The sequence below is a fragment of the Sabethes cyaneus genome, chromosome 1 (assembly GCF_943734655.1).
Source record: "Sabethes cyaneus chromosome 1, idSabCyanKW18_F2, whole genome shotgun sequence".
Lineage (NCBI taxonomy): Eukaryota > Metazoa > Arthropoda > Insecta > Diptera > Culicidae > Sabethes > Sabethes cyaneus.
In genome coordinates, this window is record NC_071353.1 from 138,947,490 (window position 1) to 138,967,687 (window position 20,198).

Consider the following 20,198-nt stretch of genomic DNA (forward strand, 5'->3'; position numbering starts at 1 on the left):
CACGAAGTCCGTCCAGCTTCTTGGTTTCGCTGACGACGTTGACATCATTACACGTACCTTTGAGAGGATGGCGGAAACGTACATCGGACTGAAAGCTGAAGCCAAACGGATAGGACTTGTCATTAATGTATCGAAAACAAAATACATGAAAGGAAGAGGTTCTAAAGAAGTGAATGCTGACCTCCCTCCCCGAATTCATTTAGACGGTGATGAAATCGAGGTGGTAGAAGAGTTCGTGTATCTGGGCTCACTGGTTACCGCAGACAACGACACCAGCAGAGAAATACAAAGACGCATTATGGCAGGAAATCGTGCCTACTTTGGACTCCGTAGGACGCTGCGATCGAACAAAATTCGCCACCGCACGAAGTTAACAATCTACAAGACGCTGATTAGACCGGTAGTCCTTTACGGCCATGAGACATGGACTATGCTCGTGGAGGACCAACGCGCCCTTAGTGTTTTCGAACGGAAGGTGTTGCGCACCATCTACGGCGGAGTGCAGATGGAAGACGGAACGTGGAGGAGGCGAATGAACCATGAATTGCATCAGCTGCTTAGGGAACCACCCATCGCTGCCACTGCAAAAATCGGTCGCCTGCGATGGGCTGGGCATGTCGTGAGGATGTCGGACGACTGCCCGGTTAAAAAAGTTCTCAATAACGATCCGACTGGAACGAGACGGCGGGGCGCGCAGCGAGCAAGATGGATCGATCAAGTGGAAGGCGACCTGCGGACCCTACGTAGACTACGTGGCTGGCGAATTGCGGCCATGGACCGAGTAGAATGGAGACGACTTCTTCGTACAGCAGAGGAAACCACGGCCTGGAGCTGATTAATGAATGAATGAATGAACTACTAATGTGTTGGAACTGGAAGGAACGGCAAACATGAACGAGGGGTAAGACAATTTATAATCTATACCTATAAATAAGGATTTCTGTCTGTCTGTCTGTCTGTCTGTCTGTCTGTCCGTATGTTCCTTATAGAATCGAAAACTACTGAACCAATCGGCATGAAAATATGCATGTAGAGGTTTTTTGGGGCCAGGAAAGATTTTAGTGATGGTTAGAAACCCCTCCCCCCACTAAGAGGGGGGGCTCCCATACAAATGAAACACAAATTTCTGCATAACTCGACAACTAATCAAGCAATAGAACAAAATTTGGCATGTGGGTGTTTTCGGTGACAAGAATTTATTCTATGGTAAATTGAGACCCCTCCCCTCTTTATAAGGGGAATTATAACTCCTCTCCTCTTTAAAAGGGGGGGGCTTCCATACAAATTTCCTCATAACTCGAGAACTAATCAAGCAAATGGAACCAAATTTGGCATGTAAAGGTTTTCGAGGGCAAGAATATTTTCTATAGTAAATTAGGAGGACCCCTCCCCACTTTAAGAGGGGGGGCTCCTGTACCAAAGAAACACAATTTTCCTCATAACTCGAGAAGTAATTAAGCAAATGGAACCAAATTTGGCATGTGGGTGTTTTTGGAGACAAATATTTTTTCTATGATGAATTGGGACCCCTCCCCGTTTTAGGAGGGGTGGATCCTATTCACATGAAATACAAATTTCCTCATAACTGAAGAACTAATCAAGCAAATGGAACAAAATTTGGCATGTGAAAGTTTTCGAGGGCAAGAATATTTTCTATGGTAAATACGGACCCCTCCCCACTTTAAGAGGGGGGGCTCCTATACAAACGAAATACAAATTTCCTCACAACTCGAGAACTAATCAAGCAAATGGAACCAAATTTGGCACGTGGGTGTTTTTGGAGACAAAAATTTTTTCTATGATGAATTGGGACCCCTACCCACTTTAGGAGGGGGGGCTCCTATACAAATGAAATTCAAATTTCCTCATAACTCGAGAACTAATCAAGCAAATAGAACCAAATTTGGCATGTGGAGGTTTCTGGAGGCAAAAATATTTTCTATGGTGAATTAGGACCCATCCCAACTTTAAGAGGGGGTGCTTCTACACAAATGAAATACAAATTTCCTCATAATTCCAAGAACAAATCAAGCAAATGGAACCATATTTAGCATGTGGGTGTTTTTGGAGGCAACCATTTTTTCTATGATGAATTAGGACCCCTTACCTTTTTAAGAGGGGGGGCTCTCATACAAACGAAATACAAATTTCCTCATAACTCCAGAACTAATCAAGCAAATGGAACCAAATTTATCATGTGGGTATTTTTGTAGGCAAGAATATTTTCTATGGATTTCCCCACTTTAAGAGGGGGGGGGGCTCCTATACAAATGAAAAACAAATTTCTCCATAACTCGAGAACTAATCAAGCAAATGGAACCAAATTTGACATGTAAGTGGTGTTGGACGCAAGATTTTTTCTATGGTGAATTGAGACCCCTCTCTTCTTTAGAAAGGGAGTTATGGCCCATCTCCCCTTTAAGAGGGTGGGCTTCCATACAAATGAAATGCAAATTTCCTCTTATCTCGAGAACTAATCAATCAAATGGAACCAAATTTGGCATGTGGGAGTTTTAGATGGCAGAAATTTTTTCTATGGTGAATTACGAACCCTTCCCCTTTTAAGAGGGGAGCTCCCATACAAATGAAATTCAAATTTCCTTATAACTTGAGAACTAATCAAGCAAATGGAACCAAATTTGGCATGTGGGTAATTTTGGAGTCTTGAATTTATTTTACGATAGTTAGAGACCTCTCACCCCTGTGGTAAGGGGATGTGGACTCTCATACAAATAAAACAGAAATTTTTGCGAAACTCAAAAACTAATCGAACTCGAGAAATTCGAGACTCTTCCATAAAACATTAGTCAATACAAGACCACAAAAACTATCTATAGTAACACTAGATCATTCAGGACGAGACGGTCGCGAGTGTTGCCAGTGACCCGCCGTCGGAAGCGCCACTGGGGGGCTTGCAAAACTCGAGATTGTGACAAAGATCATCCGAGATTCATGATTTATGTACAACACAGGTTAATTTGTGGTAATACGAAGTTTGTTGGGTCAGCTAGTATTATCATATATTAATATATTAGGCCCTATTTAAGCCCTATAAATGTATATCTTTATAGGGCTTTAGGTTATATTAGGGTGGGAACGGTGTACTGCCGAACAGCCAAGCCGTTCTGTTATGTTGCTAAAAAAAAACAAGAAGAAAGCCATAAGTTCCAAGTTTCATTAATTACTGAAAATCGTTCTTTTAAGAACGAACACATTTGTATATGAAGATGTCACTAAAACAATTTTATTTTATTAAACCCATAGTTTTCAATGCATTTTGACGTATTTGCGATGAGTTAGGGTTTAATTTCAGTTAGCTCCAATTGTTACACTTGTTCATAGCATATCAGCAGATTTTTTAATGTGACAATTATCAAAAGCGGTTCTTAACCGTCAAAGCATTTGTGTTGCCCGTAATGGAACGAAGTAACAGTAATGCTCAGTACTTATGGCTTGAGCAGCTACAGGTAGTTCAGGTAATATTCTCGCTCTCATGGGCTGTATTGCCACAGTATCTCCTTGCAGCTACACCAAGAATCTTCAAGGGAATGCTCCATAAAAGAGAACAGCGAGTAGGTATAACATCAAACCGTCGGGCTCTCAATGTTTTACTTTTTTCACGCGATGTTTACTGCATTAGAACTTGACTCTGTTAATTTCTGTGAAAAAATCCTAACGGTCTCCAAGCACCGTTAACGTACCACTGAATTACTGCACCTGCAGCTGTGTCCGAAGCCTCCACCATTCATCCCATCGGTTTAGAGGAGTCTGGATAGTGCAGCAAAGCGGCATTTGCTAGACTCTGCTTGCTGTTATCGAAGACTTCCTTTGCCAAAGCGTTCCGCTTCAATTTTCGTGTGTTGTTCTTCGATTTCCTGTGATTAACCGTTGCAGTTCTTTTTGTAAATCCAAGGCACTGCAGATGAATAAATACAAAACTTTTAGTAAGCGTCGGAGTTCGAGACCGTAGCGCTGTAGATGCTCTTCTCCAGATGCGGATGCAATGCAAATATCGTCGGCAAACACAACAATGAAATGCAGATCCCCGAGGACTGTGCATGAAACGTTGAAATGACTGGTTTGTATTGCAGAGCCTTAACTGTATTTGTGTAAATTCGAAAAGCGCGAATGAAGTTATTACTGAAGTTTTTGGAATTTCATATTCTTCCACTGAAACATTGTAGTAAGCACGTACCAAGTCTAGTGTCGTGAAAATTTATTTAGAAGGTCATGTATGTGCGGGACAGGGTAGCGATCTGGTACCAACAAGTACTACTTCCGGGTGGGTGGAGCGTTTGTGGTACTGGTTAGACTGGAAGGACGGAAACTAAATGTGAGACTATCTAATATAGGGTGTCGTGTGGTGATAGTCAATTGTCAAAACACTCGGGCGCCAATCGAGAGTGTGATTTAGAGTCCCACTTACCAATTGAACTACGGAATATATTTTTGGCCTCATATCGAAGTTTTGCAGTTTCATCATACTGCTAAGCTATTAGCACTCAAAACCTATCATTTTTTCATGACGGTCTCATTTTTTGATTTTTTGGAATGACACCCTATCCCAAAGTTTGCCGTAAGACATGATCGGCCTACGTTAAAAATAAATCCGAGCTGTCATTCTTAGAACTAATTTATGTTTATCAAACTCCACAAAACAATGGAGGTTTAATTTCAATTCTGTTTTAATAATACAATTTTAGGGATATTTGCTGTTTATCTGACATGCACTCAAATTAGCAAAAATTATGCCAATTAGCGTACATTCAATGAAATATGCAAGATTTTGATACCGTGTTTTTTATTGAACGAAAATTGGTTCATTTTATTTCTTTTACTTTCTGGGTTAGATACATCTAATACCCACCGTAATCAGAAAACGCGAAAAGACAGATTCAAGGATTGCATCACTTTTATCAGCATTCCTTGTAAAACATCAGTTCTTAACACATTATCTCAGTATAGCCATAAACCGTTCAATGTAATGGTGTTGTTGCGCCCTTTCCCAAACCAGTCTACTTTCAGGAAATCAAATTAGTCCAGATTTGAGCGATATAAATAACTTTCGTCCGCATGGAACGGGGAAACTTGGTCGTTAATTTTTATCAATGGAAATGACTGATTCCAGTAGCTAGGATGTGTGTCTAATTGTCGTCTGTACCTGGAAAGTAAAGTGATCATACTGAAAATGTATGAGAAAATTTAACCTGAATCTAAATTTTGGAATGACACCCGGCGGTAAGGCGTAGTCCTACGTCAAAAGTAAATTTTCCTTAAAAGTGCACTCACTTGTGATCTGTACTGAGATGTCGGAGTACTAATGCTGGCGTTTTGAAGTTTTGCGGACACGAAGGGCACGAGTAAACGAACGTCGAAGGCGTGTGTTTCATTTCATCGTGCAACTGAAGCATACTTATAGTGTCAAACTGTAAATTACCTGTAACAATGCAAGCGAATTAGCTAAGAGATCAAAGCATTTAGATGCGTCGTCACTTACATTCCTGACAGATCAGTGCCGATGCAAGTCGATCATTTGCTAAATCATCCCTGCTGCTAGCCTTATCCAGTGGTTCTATGGGCTTGAAATACTGACTCGTCGAATCGAATGGCACTGACATTGTCGATTGAGGCCGTGATGAAGGGTCTAGAACTTTACCGTCCAGTCCCAGTATGGTATTGTTATTGTTGGTTAGATTTTCCAGTTCGACCACCCGAGCCTGCATGTTGTCCGCGATCACGTCGCGCCGGACGGTTTGATAGACGGCTGCCCGCGACTGCGGAACCTTATCCAGCTGTAGCACATGTTGCTGTCTTTTGAGATCATCTTGCGTTACTTTACTATTAATCCTATCATAATACTCAGTCACATGGTTTGCGATGGCGTTACTGCTGAACTGTTTACGCTTTAATCGCTCGACTATGCTGGACAGATCCTTGTTCAGAACGTCGGTGTGAGCTTTCTTCGGCTCTCGCTGACCCTCCTCCTCCGCCTGGAAAATTGTTGTGATATCTTGGTCCTAGAAAAAGCACAGTTTTAGAAACGAATGCGAATGCGAAGGTTTTAAAATCAAATTACCATAAACCCATCGTTCTGAAAGTGGAAATTCTGCGCCGCATTAAACAGCTCCCGACAGTACACCCGCTTGTGGGAGATGAAGTTGGTCAGACAGCGAAAAACGTTCCGGCACACGCGGCACTCGTACATCAGGTCGCACTCGCCGGCCAGCAGTCGGCGTATCTCATCGGTTCCCGCTTCGTACGCTCTGTGTGCCTCCAGAAAACCGGTCACCGCCGTCAGGATCGGTTTACGCAGCAAGCTCAGGTCGGGTTTTCGCTGCGGTTGTGCTGCGCCGTTGGCTCCGGTGGCTCCGATCATCACCCCACTCGAAGCGCCACCTGATGACGAGCGCGTGGTATCATCGTCCGATTCAGCAGCAACGACGATCGATTTTCTGATTTCGTCCAGGGTGCCGACTTTTGCGCGCATTTTATTTCTTTGCTTCCTACGCGCTGCGACGGTCGTGTCGTTTATGAGCTATGAGTAAGAGTTTATTGTGTCGATTATTAGGTACTTAGTGACGGCATATTGCCACGTTTGTTTGGTTCTAGCTGCTTGAGATTGCGCGTACTTGTGGAAGAACAGAAAACAATAACGAGGGACGTGTGACTGCTCTCATTTGACGTATCTGACGAGTCTGAAAAAGAAAAAGAAAACGATTTGTGTTTTATGTACTGGCATCAGAGTGGAGCTTATTCAAATGGGACCAGAAAAGCTGGTCGTTTGTATGCACTGACTAATTGTTAGAATTTGGGATACGAAACAGTTACCGGAGGGGTAGAAAGATAGGGTTATCTACCCGATCTACAAAAAGGGCTGCAAATTGGACTGTGAGTACTATCGAGTGATCACCGTTTTCAATACCACCTACAAAGTGTTGTTCCAAATCATTTTCTGTCGACTATCACCAACTACGAACAGATTTGTAGAAACTTATCAAGCCAGTTTCGTCGATTAGCGGTCTACAGCGGATCAAATGAATGCGTGAATACAGATTTCCTACGCACCTTTTGTTCGTTGACTTCAAAGTCGCATATGATACCATCGACCGGAAAGAGCTATGGAAAATTATGGACGTGAACAGTTTTCCCAGGAAGCTCATCAAACTGATTCAATCTACGATGGACGGTCTATAAGTGCTGTGTTCGGATTCCTGCTTAAGTTCATTCGAATCACACAGAGGGCTTCGTCAAGGTGATGGGGTCTCATGCCTGCTGTTCAACATAGCCCAACAAGGTGTTATGAACCGAGCAGACATCAACCCGCGGAGCACGATTTTCAACAAATCTAGTCAATTCGTCTGCTCTGCCGATGACATGGATATTATCGGCAGAACATCTGTGGCGGTGACTGAACAGTACACCATACTAAAGCACGAAGCAAAAAAGATTGGGTTAAAAGTAAATATGTCTAAAACAAAGTACATGTCGACGACGCCGCTTGGGCAGGTAGTATCATGATCGATGACGGTCAGTTTGAGGTAATGTACATTGGCTCACTGGTAACGACGTACCTAAATCTCTCCAAATAGTGCCTGCAACTCGTGGTTCATACCCATACGCCACTCTCCGCTAGCCGTTTGTAGTCCGCCAAAAATAGTCCGCAACACCTTGTGTTCAAATACGGCAGGTGCACGTATGTCTTCCATAAGCAAAGTTACTGTCTCAAGTCCGTAGAGGACTACCGGTCTGATTAGCGATTTGTACACCGTGAGCTTTGTGCGGCGGCGAATGCTCCTTAATCGATGCGTCTTGCAGAGGGAAAAGTAGCCCAGTAAGAATTTGTCGTGCGATGTCGGACAGACGCAAGCAAGAGTTACGCTTGTGTCGGACGACGTCCGTCCGATAATTCGTATCGGGAGGCTCCACTTTTGAGCATAAATGCGTCGTTCAATCTCGTTACCCGTATTATTGTCGGCGGTGACCAAAAATCAAACCAAAAAGCAAAGCCTAGGTGCTACATTCCGTTATCGAAACGACCTTCTGTTTTTTATACAACCGACTTCGCAGCCAGCTGTTAGAGTACAGGACAATTGCAGGGCTAGTTGCTACGATCCTATTGACTCTAACAGTCTCTCCCAGCCGAGATTCAAACATACGACGACTGGCTTATTAGGGCAGCATCATACCTGGCTACTGTTTCTTCCGCCACCATCAGACGTCCACTACCACCACTCATCACAACCAATTCTATTCACACCAAATATAAGAGTTTTTGTTTTTTCACCGTTTCAGTTACCTCGAGGCCTAGTGAAAGGCAACGGCTAGAGGTCCAAAATATACGAACTCAACGACCACTTCCAGTTCATCACCGTCAATAGTTACTGCTTGTGGGAGACAAACGCTGTTTTATCTGGAGCCTCTTCCTACCATATATTAGTTCTCGATGCCAGAAACGCCAGAAGCTTATTGGTCGCTCACTTCTAACGTCCACGCTTTGTGACCGTAGAGTATCACCGGGCGGAATGGCATCTTATAGAGCGCAATTAGCATGCGAACTTGCAGACTACGGAACCTCAGCTACCTACGTAATCTGTAGAAGGCTCTGTTGGCAACCCTTCATCGCTTTTTTAATTTAACGGGTCACATCGTTCTCACGTGAAACTTACGTACCAAAATAGATCTATCACTACCGTAGTTTCAACACCTGAAGGGCTATCACGCTCTCTACCAGCCACCAAATGCTTCGTTTTGGTAGAGTTGATCCTCGAAGCTACCTTCTCAAGATGATTGTACGCCTCATCCACAGCTCTACGGTTAACACCGATGAAATTCGACGTAGTTCGCGAATCTTCGGAGCATGTGAGTTTTCGTAATGATGGTACCGCATCTCTGCACGCATGCCCCTTCCAATGCAATGTTGAACAACGATTTCGACAGCCTGTCGCCTTGCCTCAAACCATCTAACGTCACAAACGCTATTCTGATGCTTAATTTTGAACCAACAAGGGTAGCAAGTATCAGGCTAATCAGTTTTGTTGGAAAACCAACAGCTCATTTCGTTTAACTGAATCGTACACCGCCTTGAAGTCTATAAACAAATGGTGAGTATGAACAATATTCATGAATTACGTTGAAATTATATTTATTCGAGACAAGAATTTCATACCAATTGATTCGATAACATTTGCTGAAAATCTGAGTGCGTTTTGACCATAATGAAACGTTCTTATTAAATTTGAGTTAAAGCCGTGAGAAATGATGAAGTTACTGCAACTATTTTAGTTCTATTTTTTATTGTGGTGTCTGTGCGGTTTGCATTTCTAGCAAGTCGAACGCGCCTATATGGTACAAACCATGGTAGTTATAAAGCAATCCCCTGAGTAGCTCAATGGGTGGTACTGTGCGTGTACCCACCGTTATTTCTTGGGTGCGTAATAAACAATAAAACCTATTTTTGGCTTATTATTGGGGCTTTTCGAAGGCTTCTCGCCTACCAAAAACCACCTATGTCTATTTGAAGAAACCTGAGAAACTGCGATGAACAAACAGCACCACTTAAGGGTTTATTCGGTAGATTGCTGTACTTCAACAGTAGATCAAAAAGGAGTCAGATGGTTTATGTGTCGACATTTCATGTATTGCCTATATACCGGCAAAGGTGAAGGTGACTGGAATTGGATCATCAAACTTGGCTGCCATGTTCTTTGACATAGGAAAATCAGTAGCAGCGTATGGGAGGGCGGTCAAAAGGGAAGTGCCCAAGCAGAATTGATCTTGACAAGAGGAGGAGAGCCCAATTGAGGAAAAAGGAATTTGTGCATTGAGTATATACTAGTAACAGGTAGACAAGAGGTCATCTTTCGAGTCGGCGGCCAACCTGCTGTCGGAAGCAACTATCTCTCATATACAAACAACTGGTCTACCGGTTTTCTTAGGATAATCGAAACCTAGGGGCCATCCTATTGTACGCTGCGACGATTAAGCCGGACGCACCCTATAATTATGGATGTTTTGTTTACATTCCATATCGCTACCAGTGTTTTATTCGCATCCCATCCCAACCTCATTTGCAATGTACAACCACATTTACTATCCAATTATAAACATTGTCTTTACTACATGTTTGTCGGCTGTTTTTTGGGAGATTTTTTATCGGCTTGATCAGTCTCAAAATGTCGAAAACGAGTTTGATCTCTACATCCTAATTCAATTTCATTCAACGACATGACTTTCTTGCAGTGTGGCTTATCATTGTGAATTTTAAAATATTCATTTTACATTCTACCTATATTATTCAGCACATAAAGTCAGACTGTTGCTGTATCTCAAACAAGATCGGAAATATTTCTCCTCCTATTTCTTCTCTTTTCCAAAGTAATTTTACTATCTTCCCCACACTTGTTGTGCAACATGGACACCATGCCCAATTCAAACCATTATTCTGATGACGTTAATAGGTGCGATATTTGCGAAAAAATATTAGTCATTTTAAATTTCAATAGAAGTAGTTTTAACTTGATTAAATAAAACCTTATGTGTTGTGGTTTCCTTTCCGTTTATCTGCTCAAATAACTCCACTGAAATCGGTTTAAACATGTACCCATGATAGGGTATGTTGCTGCTTCGTCGTAATTGCCTATTCCCGTCCTATCCAACACAAATTATTAAAAATATCAGCATTTTTAAGACACACAATGCAAAACTAGTTATTCCCTAATATTTTTGTTTTTTGTCTATCATACGCGATCAATCAAAGTGAGCTGAGATTTATTTGAATGCTTTTTATCATTAAAGAAGCCTTACCAGCTAAATTTCCTAAGTTTTTTCGTGCGACGAAGAAGAAAATGTCGGCTAATCGTTTTAATTTCCGTCATTCATAAATGAAAATAACTCACGCAAGGCATTGTCGTTATTCTACAGCCAGGAAAACTTGCCTGACCTGCAGAAACATTTGTCATGCCGTCCTACACAAATACATGCGCGTTAGCTTCGTAAACATTGTTGTGATTTTTAGTTCGGACAATGAAAAATTTTGATGTGACGGATTTTAAAACGGTACGATGAATTTAAGCAATAAAGTCAGTTGCGTAATTTCAATAATATGCTATTAAAATCGCTTTTCAGTGATTTCAAAGTTCCCGGATCGGAAGGTAAGTGTGTTTCAGTCAAATCAGCACAAGAGCTTTTGAAGTATTCATTAAATCCATCCAACAAATAATGAAAATTAGAATGGCTTTCCTTACTACGACGGGAATTAGAAATAAACCCTACCACCAGTGATTTCGTTTGCTTTCATGTCTCTTTACTTATCGATTCATTCCTGTTGTTAACCCAGACCTTCACCGAGAGACAGAGTTCAGATTCGGTGAACCAGCGGAGGCAAACTGCAGCAGGTCACCCGGTTTTTAAAAGGAGTAGTTTCGAATTACAGAACAAGTTAGTAGGTAATCATGATATAAATACATGGACCCCAAATTTTATTTTCGGTTAAATTTACTTCAGATTATGCCAGTCTGGCGGTTTAATCAGTGTATTTTTGCGTACCAGCGAAGCTGGTTAACAGTAATGAAATTCCAGTCCATCGTATAATATGGAGTACCCTCCAACAGCCTCAACAGCAGAGCTGCTATTTTAATGCTCTTATATGAGCTTATGAGAAGCCCTTGTTTTACTGGCCTGGCGCACAGCAAAGGGTATCATTCTTTCACAAAGCAACATCGATGGGCTCGACGAATGTTAATGTTTGAGTTTGCTGTTGGCATATGCAGGTGGAGAACTGAGATTATTGAAAAGAGGACAACTTGTGAATGGTATGTGTGTGGAATACATATTATTCAACATAAAAACATTGCCAACTTTTTCTAGGTCAATCGATGTGAATTGTAGCTTGTTTGCCTGTTCGTAGGTGTCATCCTTCTCGGGCCCAGTTGGGCAACAGCAAAAGTGCAACATTTCCTGCAGGAATCGAGTAGAGAGGAAAACGCAATTAAGGAAGCTAATTTAAAAGAGCCACATCGATTACTGCTACAGAGTGATAAAGGTTGCTTTCGGTAGGTCGCCACTGCGAAAGTGGATGGTTCTTATTATAGCAAAATTAGTATTACCACAGTGTTGTCTAAAGACCATTTGTTTGCACGGTATTACTTTTCTCCTTTAAGCTTACTGCTCTTACTGTTGTAATCTCGGCTCTCAAACCGAACAGCACCGTAAAGTATCAATTTGCCTTCCTTAAGAGATTGAATTATGTTCTTCAAGGTAGAGCCTTTTACAAGTTGACCTGGCAAAAAGGAACGTCGCTGGTGATTTGGCAGGGGTGTAAAGGGGTCTAAAAGAATGCATCTTCTTACATTATTTTCATTGAATGGCTTACTTCTTTTACATGGATTAAATCGCATGCTTAAACAAAGTATATTAAATTACACTGTAGTCGCTTGCACAATGCTTATTTGCAGCTGGTTACCGACAAGAATAAATTAAACAGAATTGTTGATGCCAATTTACAACAGCTATGCAGTCAAAAGGATGATATACAGTAACGTGCAGTATAAAACGCCAGAGATGCTAATAAACGATTCATTCACTGCTTATATTAATGCTTATTGGTTTTTTGGGTGCTCTGCATCTTAACGACTTCAGAGAAAATGTGTTTTTTTAACATACTGAGTAACTTTGTAGAACATTTGAAAGTACCGAAAAAATCTGGTGCAAAGCAATTGATAAAAATTGATTTTTTTGTTTCAAACAAGTCATTATGTTTCGACCATAAAAGGTAAAGAGCTACTGTATTCAACATATTTACTTATTTTCGTGTGTTCTAAGAGTTTATTGAAGGTATTACATGTTTTATTCGCATTAAAGAAAACAAAATTTGAAGCACCCAACTAGGTGGATAAATCATCAGCTTACTGATGGAAAAAGATAGACTATGTATATTTAATTAAAAAACTTCTCCAAAGATATTGTGATCCAAGACGCTATTGACTTTAAGGCGGCGTACGATTTAATCACACAAAATGAGCTGTGGCAGATAATGCTAGAACATGGCTACCCGACGAAACTGGTAAAGCTTTCAATACTGGATGGCTCAAAACAGCAGCTTTCTCTAACCTGCTGTGTGCAACATTGCCCTGGAAGGTGCAATGCGAAAAGCAAACGTGGATAGGAATAGCACTAAAATCATGAGATCTCACATGTTTCCTCATTTTGTAGTTGATGTTTATATTATCAAAATCAACCGCAGAACAGTGGACAAGGCTTGTAGAGCCTTGTTCTAAGTTAAAGGGAGCGAGACTGGGATTCACCATTAACACTGTCAAAAAGAAATACGTGGTTGCTGGCAGAAAACGCGGGAGTAAGAGTCCATATGATACTGGTACCGAGGTAAAGCTGGATGGGGAACGATATGAAGTAGTGGAGAAGGTACGCTCGGAACATGTGACAACGATGTAAGCCGCGGAGTAAAACGACGGATTGTAGCCACAAAGCGGGCTGTCTACTGACTACGTAGCCAGCTGAAGTCCCGTTGTTTGCAAATTGGCTCAACACTCTACAGAACATACATCATCGCGGTCGCCCTTCACGAACATGAATCGTGGACTTTGAAGCAAGCTGATCAACGGGTGCTTGAGGATTTCGAGTGTAAAATTCTACGATGAATACTTGGCGCGTAAATGAAAAACGCAAGTGCAGGTAGTCGCATGGACAACGAGCTGTATCGAGCATACAAATATTCTGAGTATACAAATGATTCTGAAGGTAGTACACTGCAGCAGGCTACAATAGGCTGGATACGTGTCCAAAATGCCCGATGAAAGAGTAACCAAAACTATTTTCAGCAGAGAACCAGGAAGAGGTCGTAGATGCCGGGGCAGTCTGCGCCGTGAATGTGCTCTGTCGTTCTTTGTTGGTAAAGACCAAACTCGTGGTTTTGTCTTGACCTTTTTATAATTAGACATTTATAAATTTTTATAGAGGTAGTTTTTTTACAATCGACGAAGGGAACGAAGGAGAAAGTAATGAAACAAAGTATTTCAGGGAAGACAAGGGATGGATCCACAGACTTTACGAAAGAAAAATCCGTAGTTTCACTATCTGTGTTTTTATCACTAATAAGAGGGCTGTAATTTTGTTTCAAAATTAAGAAAAAAGCAAAATTCAATCAAATTTTAGCATAAATAATTTCACTGACATTTGTGCTTCATCTGAAGGTTTGTTAGTATTAAGTAATTGTTAGTTTCATTGAAAAGTGTAAATTAAGTTCGACGTGTAGTGTTTTCTAATATACAGTACATTTTTTAGAGTTTTTATATGGATAAACCTTGCTTTTTTCCGCCTAGACGTGTGATCGGTCTTTATTTCTTTTTAATATGTATTATTCTTGATCGTAATTGAAGGAAATTAATGGTTTTAATAGTCAAATAGTTTTTTTTTCAGTTTATGATACATTTGAGATTTGACATAAATTATTCAAGGACGCTTACTCTCGACTTTCGTATTAGTTTTTCCATCTTTTATTTTTCGACGTTTGGGGGTTTCGTCTATTGTCTTTAATTTTTTTTATTGTTTTGTTATGTATCCTCTGACGTCTTTTACTATCATCTTCTTGTCGTATGCACTGTTGTGTTTTAAACGCCGTTTCTCACTCTTTTATACTTCACGCTTTCTGGCATCTTTACATCATCTTTTTGTGTCTTTTCAGCCATCTGTTGCCATGTTTATAGTCTTTTGTGACGTTTATGGTTGCTTATGATATTGTATTTTTGTCGCCATTTGTAATTTTTGGCACTTCTGGTCCCTGTTTTGCCGTCTGTTTATCGTATTTACTGTATCTATTTATTGCGTTTCGTCGTTTTCTGTTGTCTTTTTTTGCACTTTTTGTTGTTTTTTGTCTTTCGTCTTTTTTTCAATGTCGTTTCGTCTACTGGTCATGTTTTTGCCACTTTTTCGTTCTTTTTTTGTTGTCTACTCGCTGTTATTTTGTGTTTTCGACGCCTTTTACCCCTTTTTGTCAGTCTAACTTTTTTCTTCGTATTCGTCGTCTTCTATCTTTCGTGTTTTTATGGTCTTTTTATCATATTTACGTCAAATGTTCGTTGTTTTTGACGCCTGTTTTTGGCCTTTATTCGATGGCTTGTTACCGGTTTTATCGTCTCTTTTATTACTGTTTGAGCGTCTTTTTGACAGCATTTTGCCGGTTTTCTTTTGTTTTTGTCATCTTTCCATCGTCTTCTGTTGGCCTCGTTTTGCCATTTTTTGTCTTTTCGTCACTTTTTGGTCATTGTTCCGTCGTTTAATTCATTTCCGTTGTATTTTTGTCAACTGTTCAACTATTTTTCACAATTTTTCGTGATCTTTATCATATTTTTGTAGTCTCTTCGTTATCTTTTCTTCGTATTTCAATCATCTTTTCATTGCCTTTAGGAAATATTTTGTATTTCTTTCTCCCAGAAGAATAGTATATGAATCTTTCACATCGTTTATTAAAAAATAAAGTTATGCTCATCGAAATGTTATTCACTGGAAGTAGCGTACTCGTATCATCATCGGAGATATGAATGCACAGGTCGGAAGGGCAGAGTTTTTCCGTCCAATCATTGTAAAAGAGTGCCTTCATTCGACGACCAATGATAAGGGCCTGAGGTTGATGAACTTCGCTGCAACCAGGGGTATGGCAATCTGTAGCACCTACTTTGCACGCTGAAATATTCGAAACCACACCTGGAGAAAACCCGAATGGTGAAACGTGCTCCCAAATCGACCATATCTTGATTGATGGTCGACGCTATACTGATGTCATAGATGTCAGGCCCTTCAGAGGACCCAATATCGACTCTGGTATGTAAGATTCACGCAAGGCTGTCAAGCGTAATAAATTCCAGAAGACAGAGAACTATGCGGCTGAACATCGAGCGACTATTGGCTCCGGGCGTGGCCACAGATTATGCCCGGAAGCTTGATGAAAGAATTGAACAACAAACGAGTGAAGACACTTTAGATGCGAGGTGGCGGCGGGTCCATGATGTGTTAAAAAGCACGGTCACTGAGCTACTGGATACCGGAGCAAGCCGACCAAGAAATGGCTGGTTTGATGAAGAGTGCTAAAGAGTGACAGATTAGAAGAACGCGGTTAGAAGTCGTATGCTTACTGCGGCTACACGTCAAAACAGGGAACGATATAGAGAGCTACGAGCAGCAGAGAAAAGAACCCATCGGCGTTGTAAGCTTGAGTTTCAGGAGCAGGTGCTCAGTGAGTTTTTATAACATAGTCAACAGTACGACGAATCTCCCGTATTCTGCTCAAAAGATTGAGACTGTTAACAGAATCCTTTGTCGGCGATTACCAGTGTGGTTTTCAAGAAGGCAAATCGACTACGGATCAAATGTTCACCTTGCGTCAAATCCTTGACAAATTTCGGGAACACAACTTGCGGAAGCACAATCTGTTTGTGGATTTTAAGGCAGCGTATGATTCAGTGACAAGTGATGAATTATGGCAGATAACGCTCGAACACAGCTAATAAAACTGTGTCGTATAACGCTAGACAAATCAAAACCTAGCGTCAGAATAGCTGGTGAAATATCGAATGCATTCATGACGTTAGACGGATTCAAACAAGGCGATGCACTCCCTAACCTACTGTTTAATATATAGTAGCTTGAAGGGGCGATACGAAGAGCAGGCGTGCAAGGGAGATGTTGATCGTGGAGCTATTGTAGAGGCATTTTTGCCTTTCAAAAGAGAATCTGCGAGAATCGGACTGATCATCAACACTGCCAAAAGTTTTGGCCCAAAACGAAATACATGGTTGCTGGCAGAGAGCGTGGAAGTCTGAATGATGTTGGATCTGACGTGGAAATAGCTGGGGAACGGTACGAGGTTGTCGACGAATTCACATATCTGGGAACTGTGGTTGCATGCGACAATGACGTCACTCGAGATGTGAAGAGTCATATTGCTGCTGCAAATAGGGCTTTCTACGCACTCCATAGCCAGCAAAAGTCACGAATTTTGCGGACGCGTACAAAATTAGCTAAACAAAACATTTTATTTATTTACTATTTGATGGGGCTTTCAACCGTTGGTTGGTTCGCTCCAAAACAAAACATTAAAACAAACAATGGGGGTGGGCCCTACGGTCATGAATCATGGACATTGAGAGAAGCAGATCGGCGTATACTTGGTGTATTTGAACGAAAAAATTTGCGGTCAATACTTGGCAGTAAGATGGGAAACGGCGAATGGCGTAGACGTATGAAGCACTAGTACGAGATGCATAAATATGATGACATTATGAAACTGATCAGGTGCCGTCGGTTACAGTGGGCTGGACATGTAGCACGAATGTCAGAAGAAAGGTCAGCGAAAATAGTGTTCAACAGAGAACCTGGACGAGGTCGTCGGCTTCGAGGTAGACCACGCACTCGTTGGATGTGTGCGATCGAGAAAGATGCATACGCAGCAGGAGTGCAGGGTGACTGGAGACTGGCAGCCCAAAACCGAGAATCCTGTGGATTGTCGGCCAGTAAAGTAAGTAAGTAGTGTTCACGTATTTTTATAACTTTTCCGTAAAGTTTATAATAATCCGAAGTACGAATAATTGGTCAGTAGGACCCTAGAAATTTTCTGAATCCGTAGAACTACGGATAAATCCGTAGATTTGTTTATTTGTTGATTGTATTCATCTAACAGATTGTCTTAATGAATTAAAATATCATAATTCTCATATAGCAAAAACGTCAGATTTAGTTATTCAACGCGAGAAAATGCAGGAACTTTCACCAAACTCGAACAAGTCTTCAACAGAGGCGAAAGCACGTATCATGGATGACATAGGCTCATCGTATCCAAACGCTGTGCGATGAAATCTTAGTTGAACGTAGCATTCCTAAGGGACCGCGATGGAATTCTGTGATCAAGTAAGGACTGTATCGAAAAGTCTTTAGCAACATCTATTCGTGAATAAAAATGAAATACGATTATTATTTCAATTTTTGTTTTCGGTTTATTGAAGATCAGGACGACTTGGAACAATAACATGGCTTACATTAGTCAAAATATTAGGTTCTAAAGAATGAGCGCACTTTTGATGAAACTCCTCCCAGCAAATTCTGCACACTAGCTTTTGTGCATTTCCTGGATGCTGCTGTTCAATTTTTCCTACATTCTTCCATGCTTTGGGACACTGTTCCTTCCCTCCTAAAGACCCTCTTCACAATTGACCAGTAACGTTCAATTGGTCAGAGCTCTGGACAATTTGGTGGATTGATGTTTTTCTCGACGAATTGGATATTATTGCCTGAAAGGCTTTGTAGTGCAGGCTTAGCGCAATGTACAGATACCAAATTCGGCCAAAAGAGAGGGGGAGACTGATACTGTTTATAGAGGGGCCACAATATTTTTTACAATTATTCATCTTTATAAATTTGAGCATTTATTGCACACTTTGTGAAGAAAATACGCATCGCAGACCACAAGTACAAACAGCATGCCATACTAACGCCTTCTGTCCAAACTTTTCCAGCGTAATCGTACTGTCGGTATCGTCCACCATCTCGTCCGCCGATTTCGTGTAGAATTTCGGCCCTCGAAGCGCTTTTGAATCATGTTTGACGTAAGTTTCGTCGTCCATATAGATACACTTGTTGCCGTTGTTTATTATCCGTTTATAGTTACCGTGCCCTTATTTAGGCTCAAGATTGTAACTCTCCGGATTTCTTAGAGACCTTATGATTCTTGTATGTCTTTACGGAGTTCCTGACCTTGATTCACTGAATTATCGCAATGCTTCTTTTAAGTATTTTAGCCAAATAAGACGTTGTTACCAATCGGTGTCGTTTAATATGAGTTATTACTTCAGAATCTACCGGGGGCTAACAGGAACCAGGTTTTCTTCCGGACCAAGGCAGATCCTTCAAGGATAACTCTTCCTTATTTACCAATGATATTTTTACGCTTGTGTGGTGCACTTTAAACCATTTTGCGATTTGGTTGATAAAAAACACCATTTTCAGTGCACCAAGTGTGCAGAATTTTTTTTCTGATTTAAAGATCAATCCGAGGCATAGCGAAAAGTAAAAATCAGAGGGGTTGTGTACAAGACACGACCGCATATATAGGTGACGCAGGACTACGTAAGTCTCTTTGTAGTGATAGTGGCATGTATTCATGCTTGTAATCATTCGATCTTTTATGTATACATGCTATATGCAACATATATACATGCTATATGCAACATATATACATGCTATATGCAACATATATACATGCTATATGCAACATATATACATGCTACATGCGTTGTATGTAACATTTATCAAAGTAGTAACATTGCATACGTTCAATTCTCAAAAGATTGTGCATTTGAAAACAATTTATCAAAATCAAGAACACAAACAATTGCTTTCCTGCTACCTTACTGAAATTAAAGATTGTTTTTATTATCCATGGTTTCCCACGTTGAAGGGATTTTACCAATTCAATCCTATTTAATCAACAGCACATTTTTTCACTACACTTCTAATGAAACGGCAAGCATGCGTATTCATACAGAGTCGTATTATAACCGAACAGTACAGCTGTAGCACATTTTTCTAACACAGATATCCAGTTCGCCGAGGTTTAATCGTCTCGCAGTAAAGAATTTGCGATCTGTTGGGACAATGATGTGTCATTTTTTCTGGTACACTTCCCTAACACAGACATCAAATTGGACTAGAATTAATCGCGTTCGTAAGAAATCTGTTGGCACGAGGGGGCTTTGTTACGCTCTCTGGCGTACTTCCCAAGCAAGGACATCAAATTGGTCTAGGTTGAACCACGGTGTTAAGAAATCTTGCTGAAATGAGGAAACTTTGTCACTTGTTTTGGCTTACTTTCCAAGCACAGATATCAAATTGATATAGGTTTAGATCATCGTAAAGAATCTTCCAACCAATCACAAAGCGAGAATTCTGGCAAAAATAGGTTCATTATTTTCAATTTTTCAATAGTTCAACATCAAGAATCCATACTTTTCTTCCTTTCGGTCAATTCTTAGAAGATTTTCCGATCGATTGGTGTAAGAATATTGAAAATCGAACGGAAAACCGCTGACCTATTAGCGCTCAAATCCTTTCGTTTTTCGTGACGCTCGGATTTTTCGATTTTTTGGAATGACACCCTATCTCAAAACTTGCCGTAAGACGTAGTCCTACGTCAA

The 20,198-nt window shown here is 40.8% G+C and overlaps 1 protein-coding gene across 5 annotated transcripts in view; it reads right to left on the reverse strand.

Annotated features, from left to right (window-relative positions):
- LOC128741811 (uncharacterized) overlaps nt 1-20,198 on the reverse strand; it is a 49,924-nt gene that overhangs the window by 15,040 nt on the left and 14,686 nt on the right. For all 5 annotated transcript variants that reach the window (XM_053837894.1, XM_053837884.1, XM_053837904.1 and 2 more), the window contains 3 exons: nt 6,077-6,695; nt 5,498-6,017; nt 5,290-5,437 (listed from right to left, as the gene is read on the reverse strand). In XM_053837894.1, coding sequence (XP_053693869.1) covers nt 5,290-5,437; nt 5,498-6,017; nt 6,077-6,487 — 1,079 coding nt within the window. In that variant the 5' untranslated portion in view covers nt 6,488-6,695. The remainder of the gene's footprint in view (nt 1-5,289; nt 5,438-5,497; nt 6,018-6,076; nt 6,696-20,198) is intronic.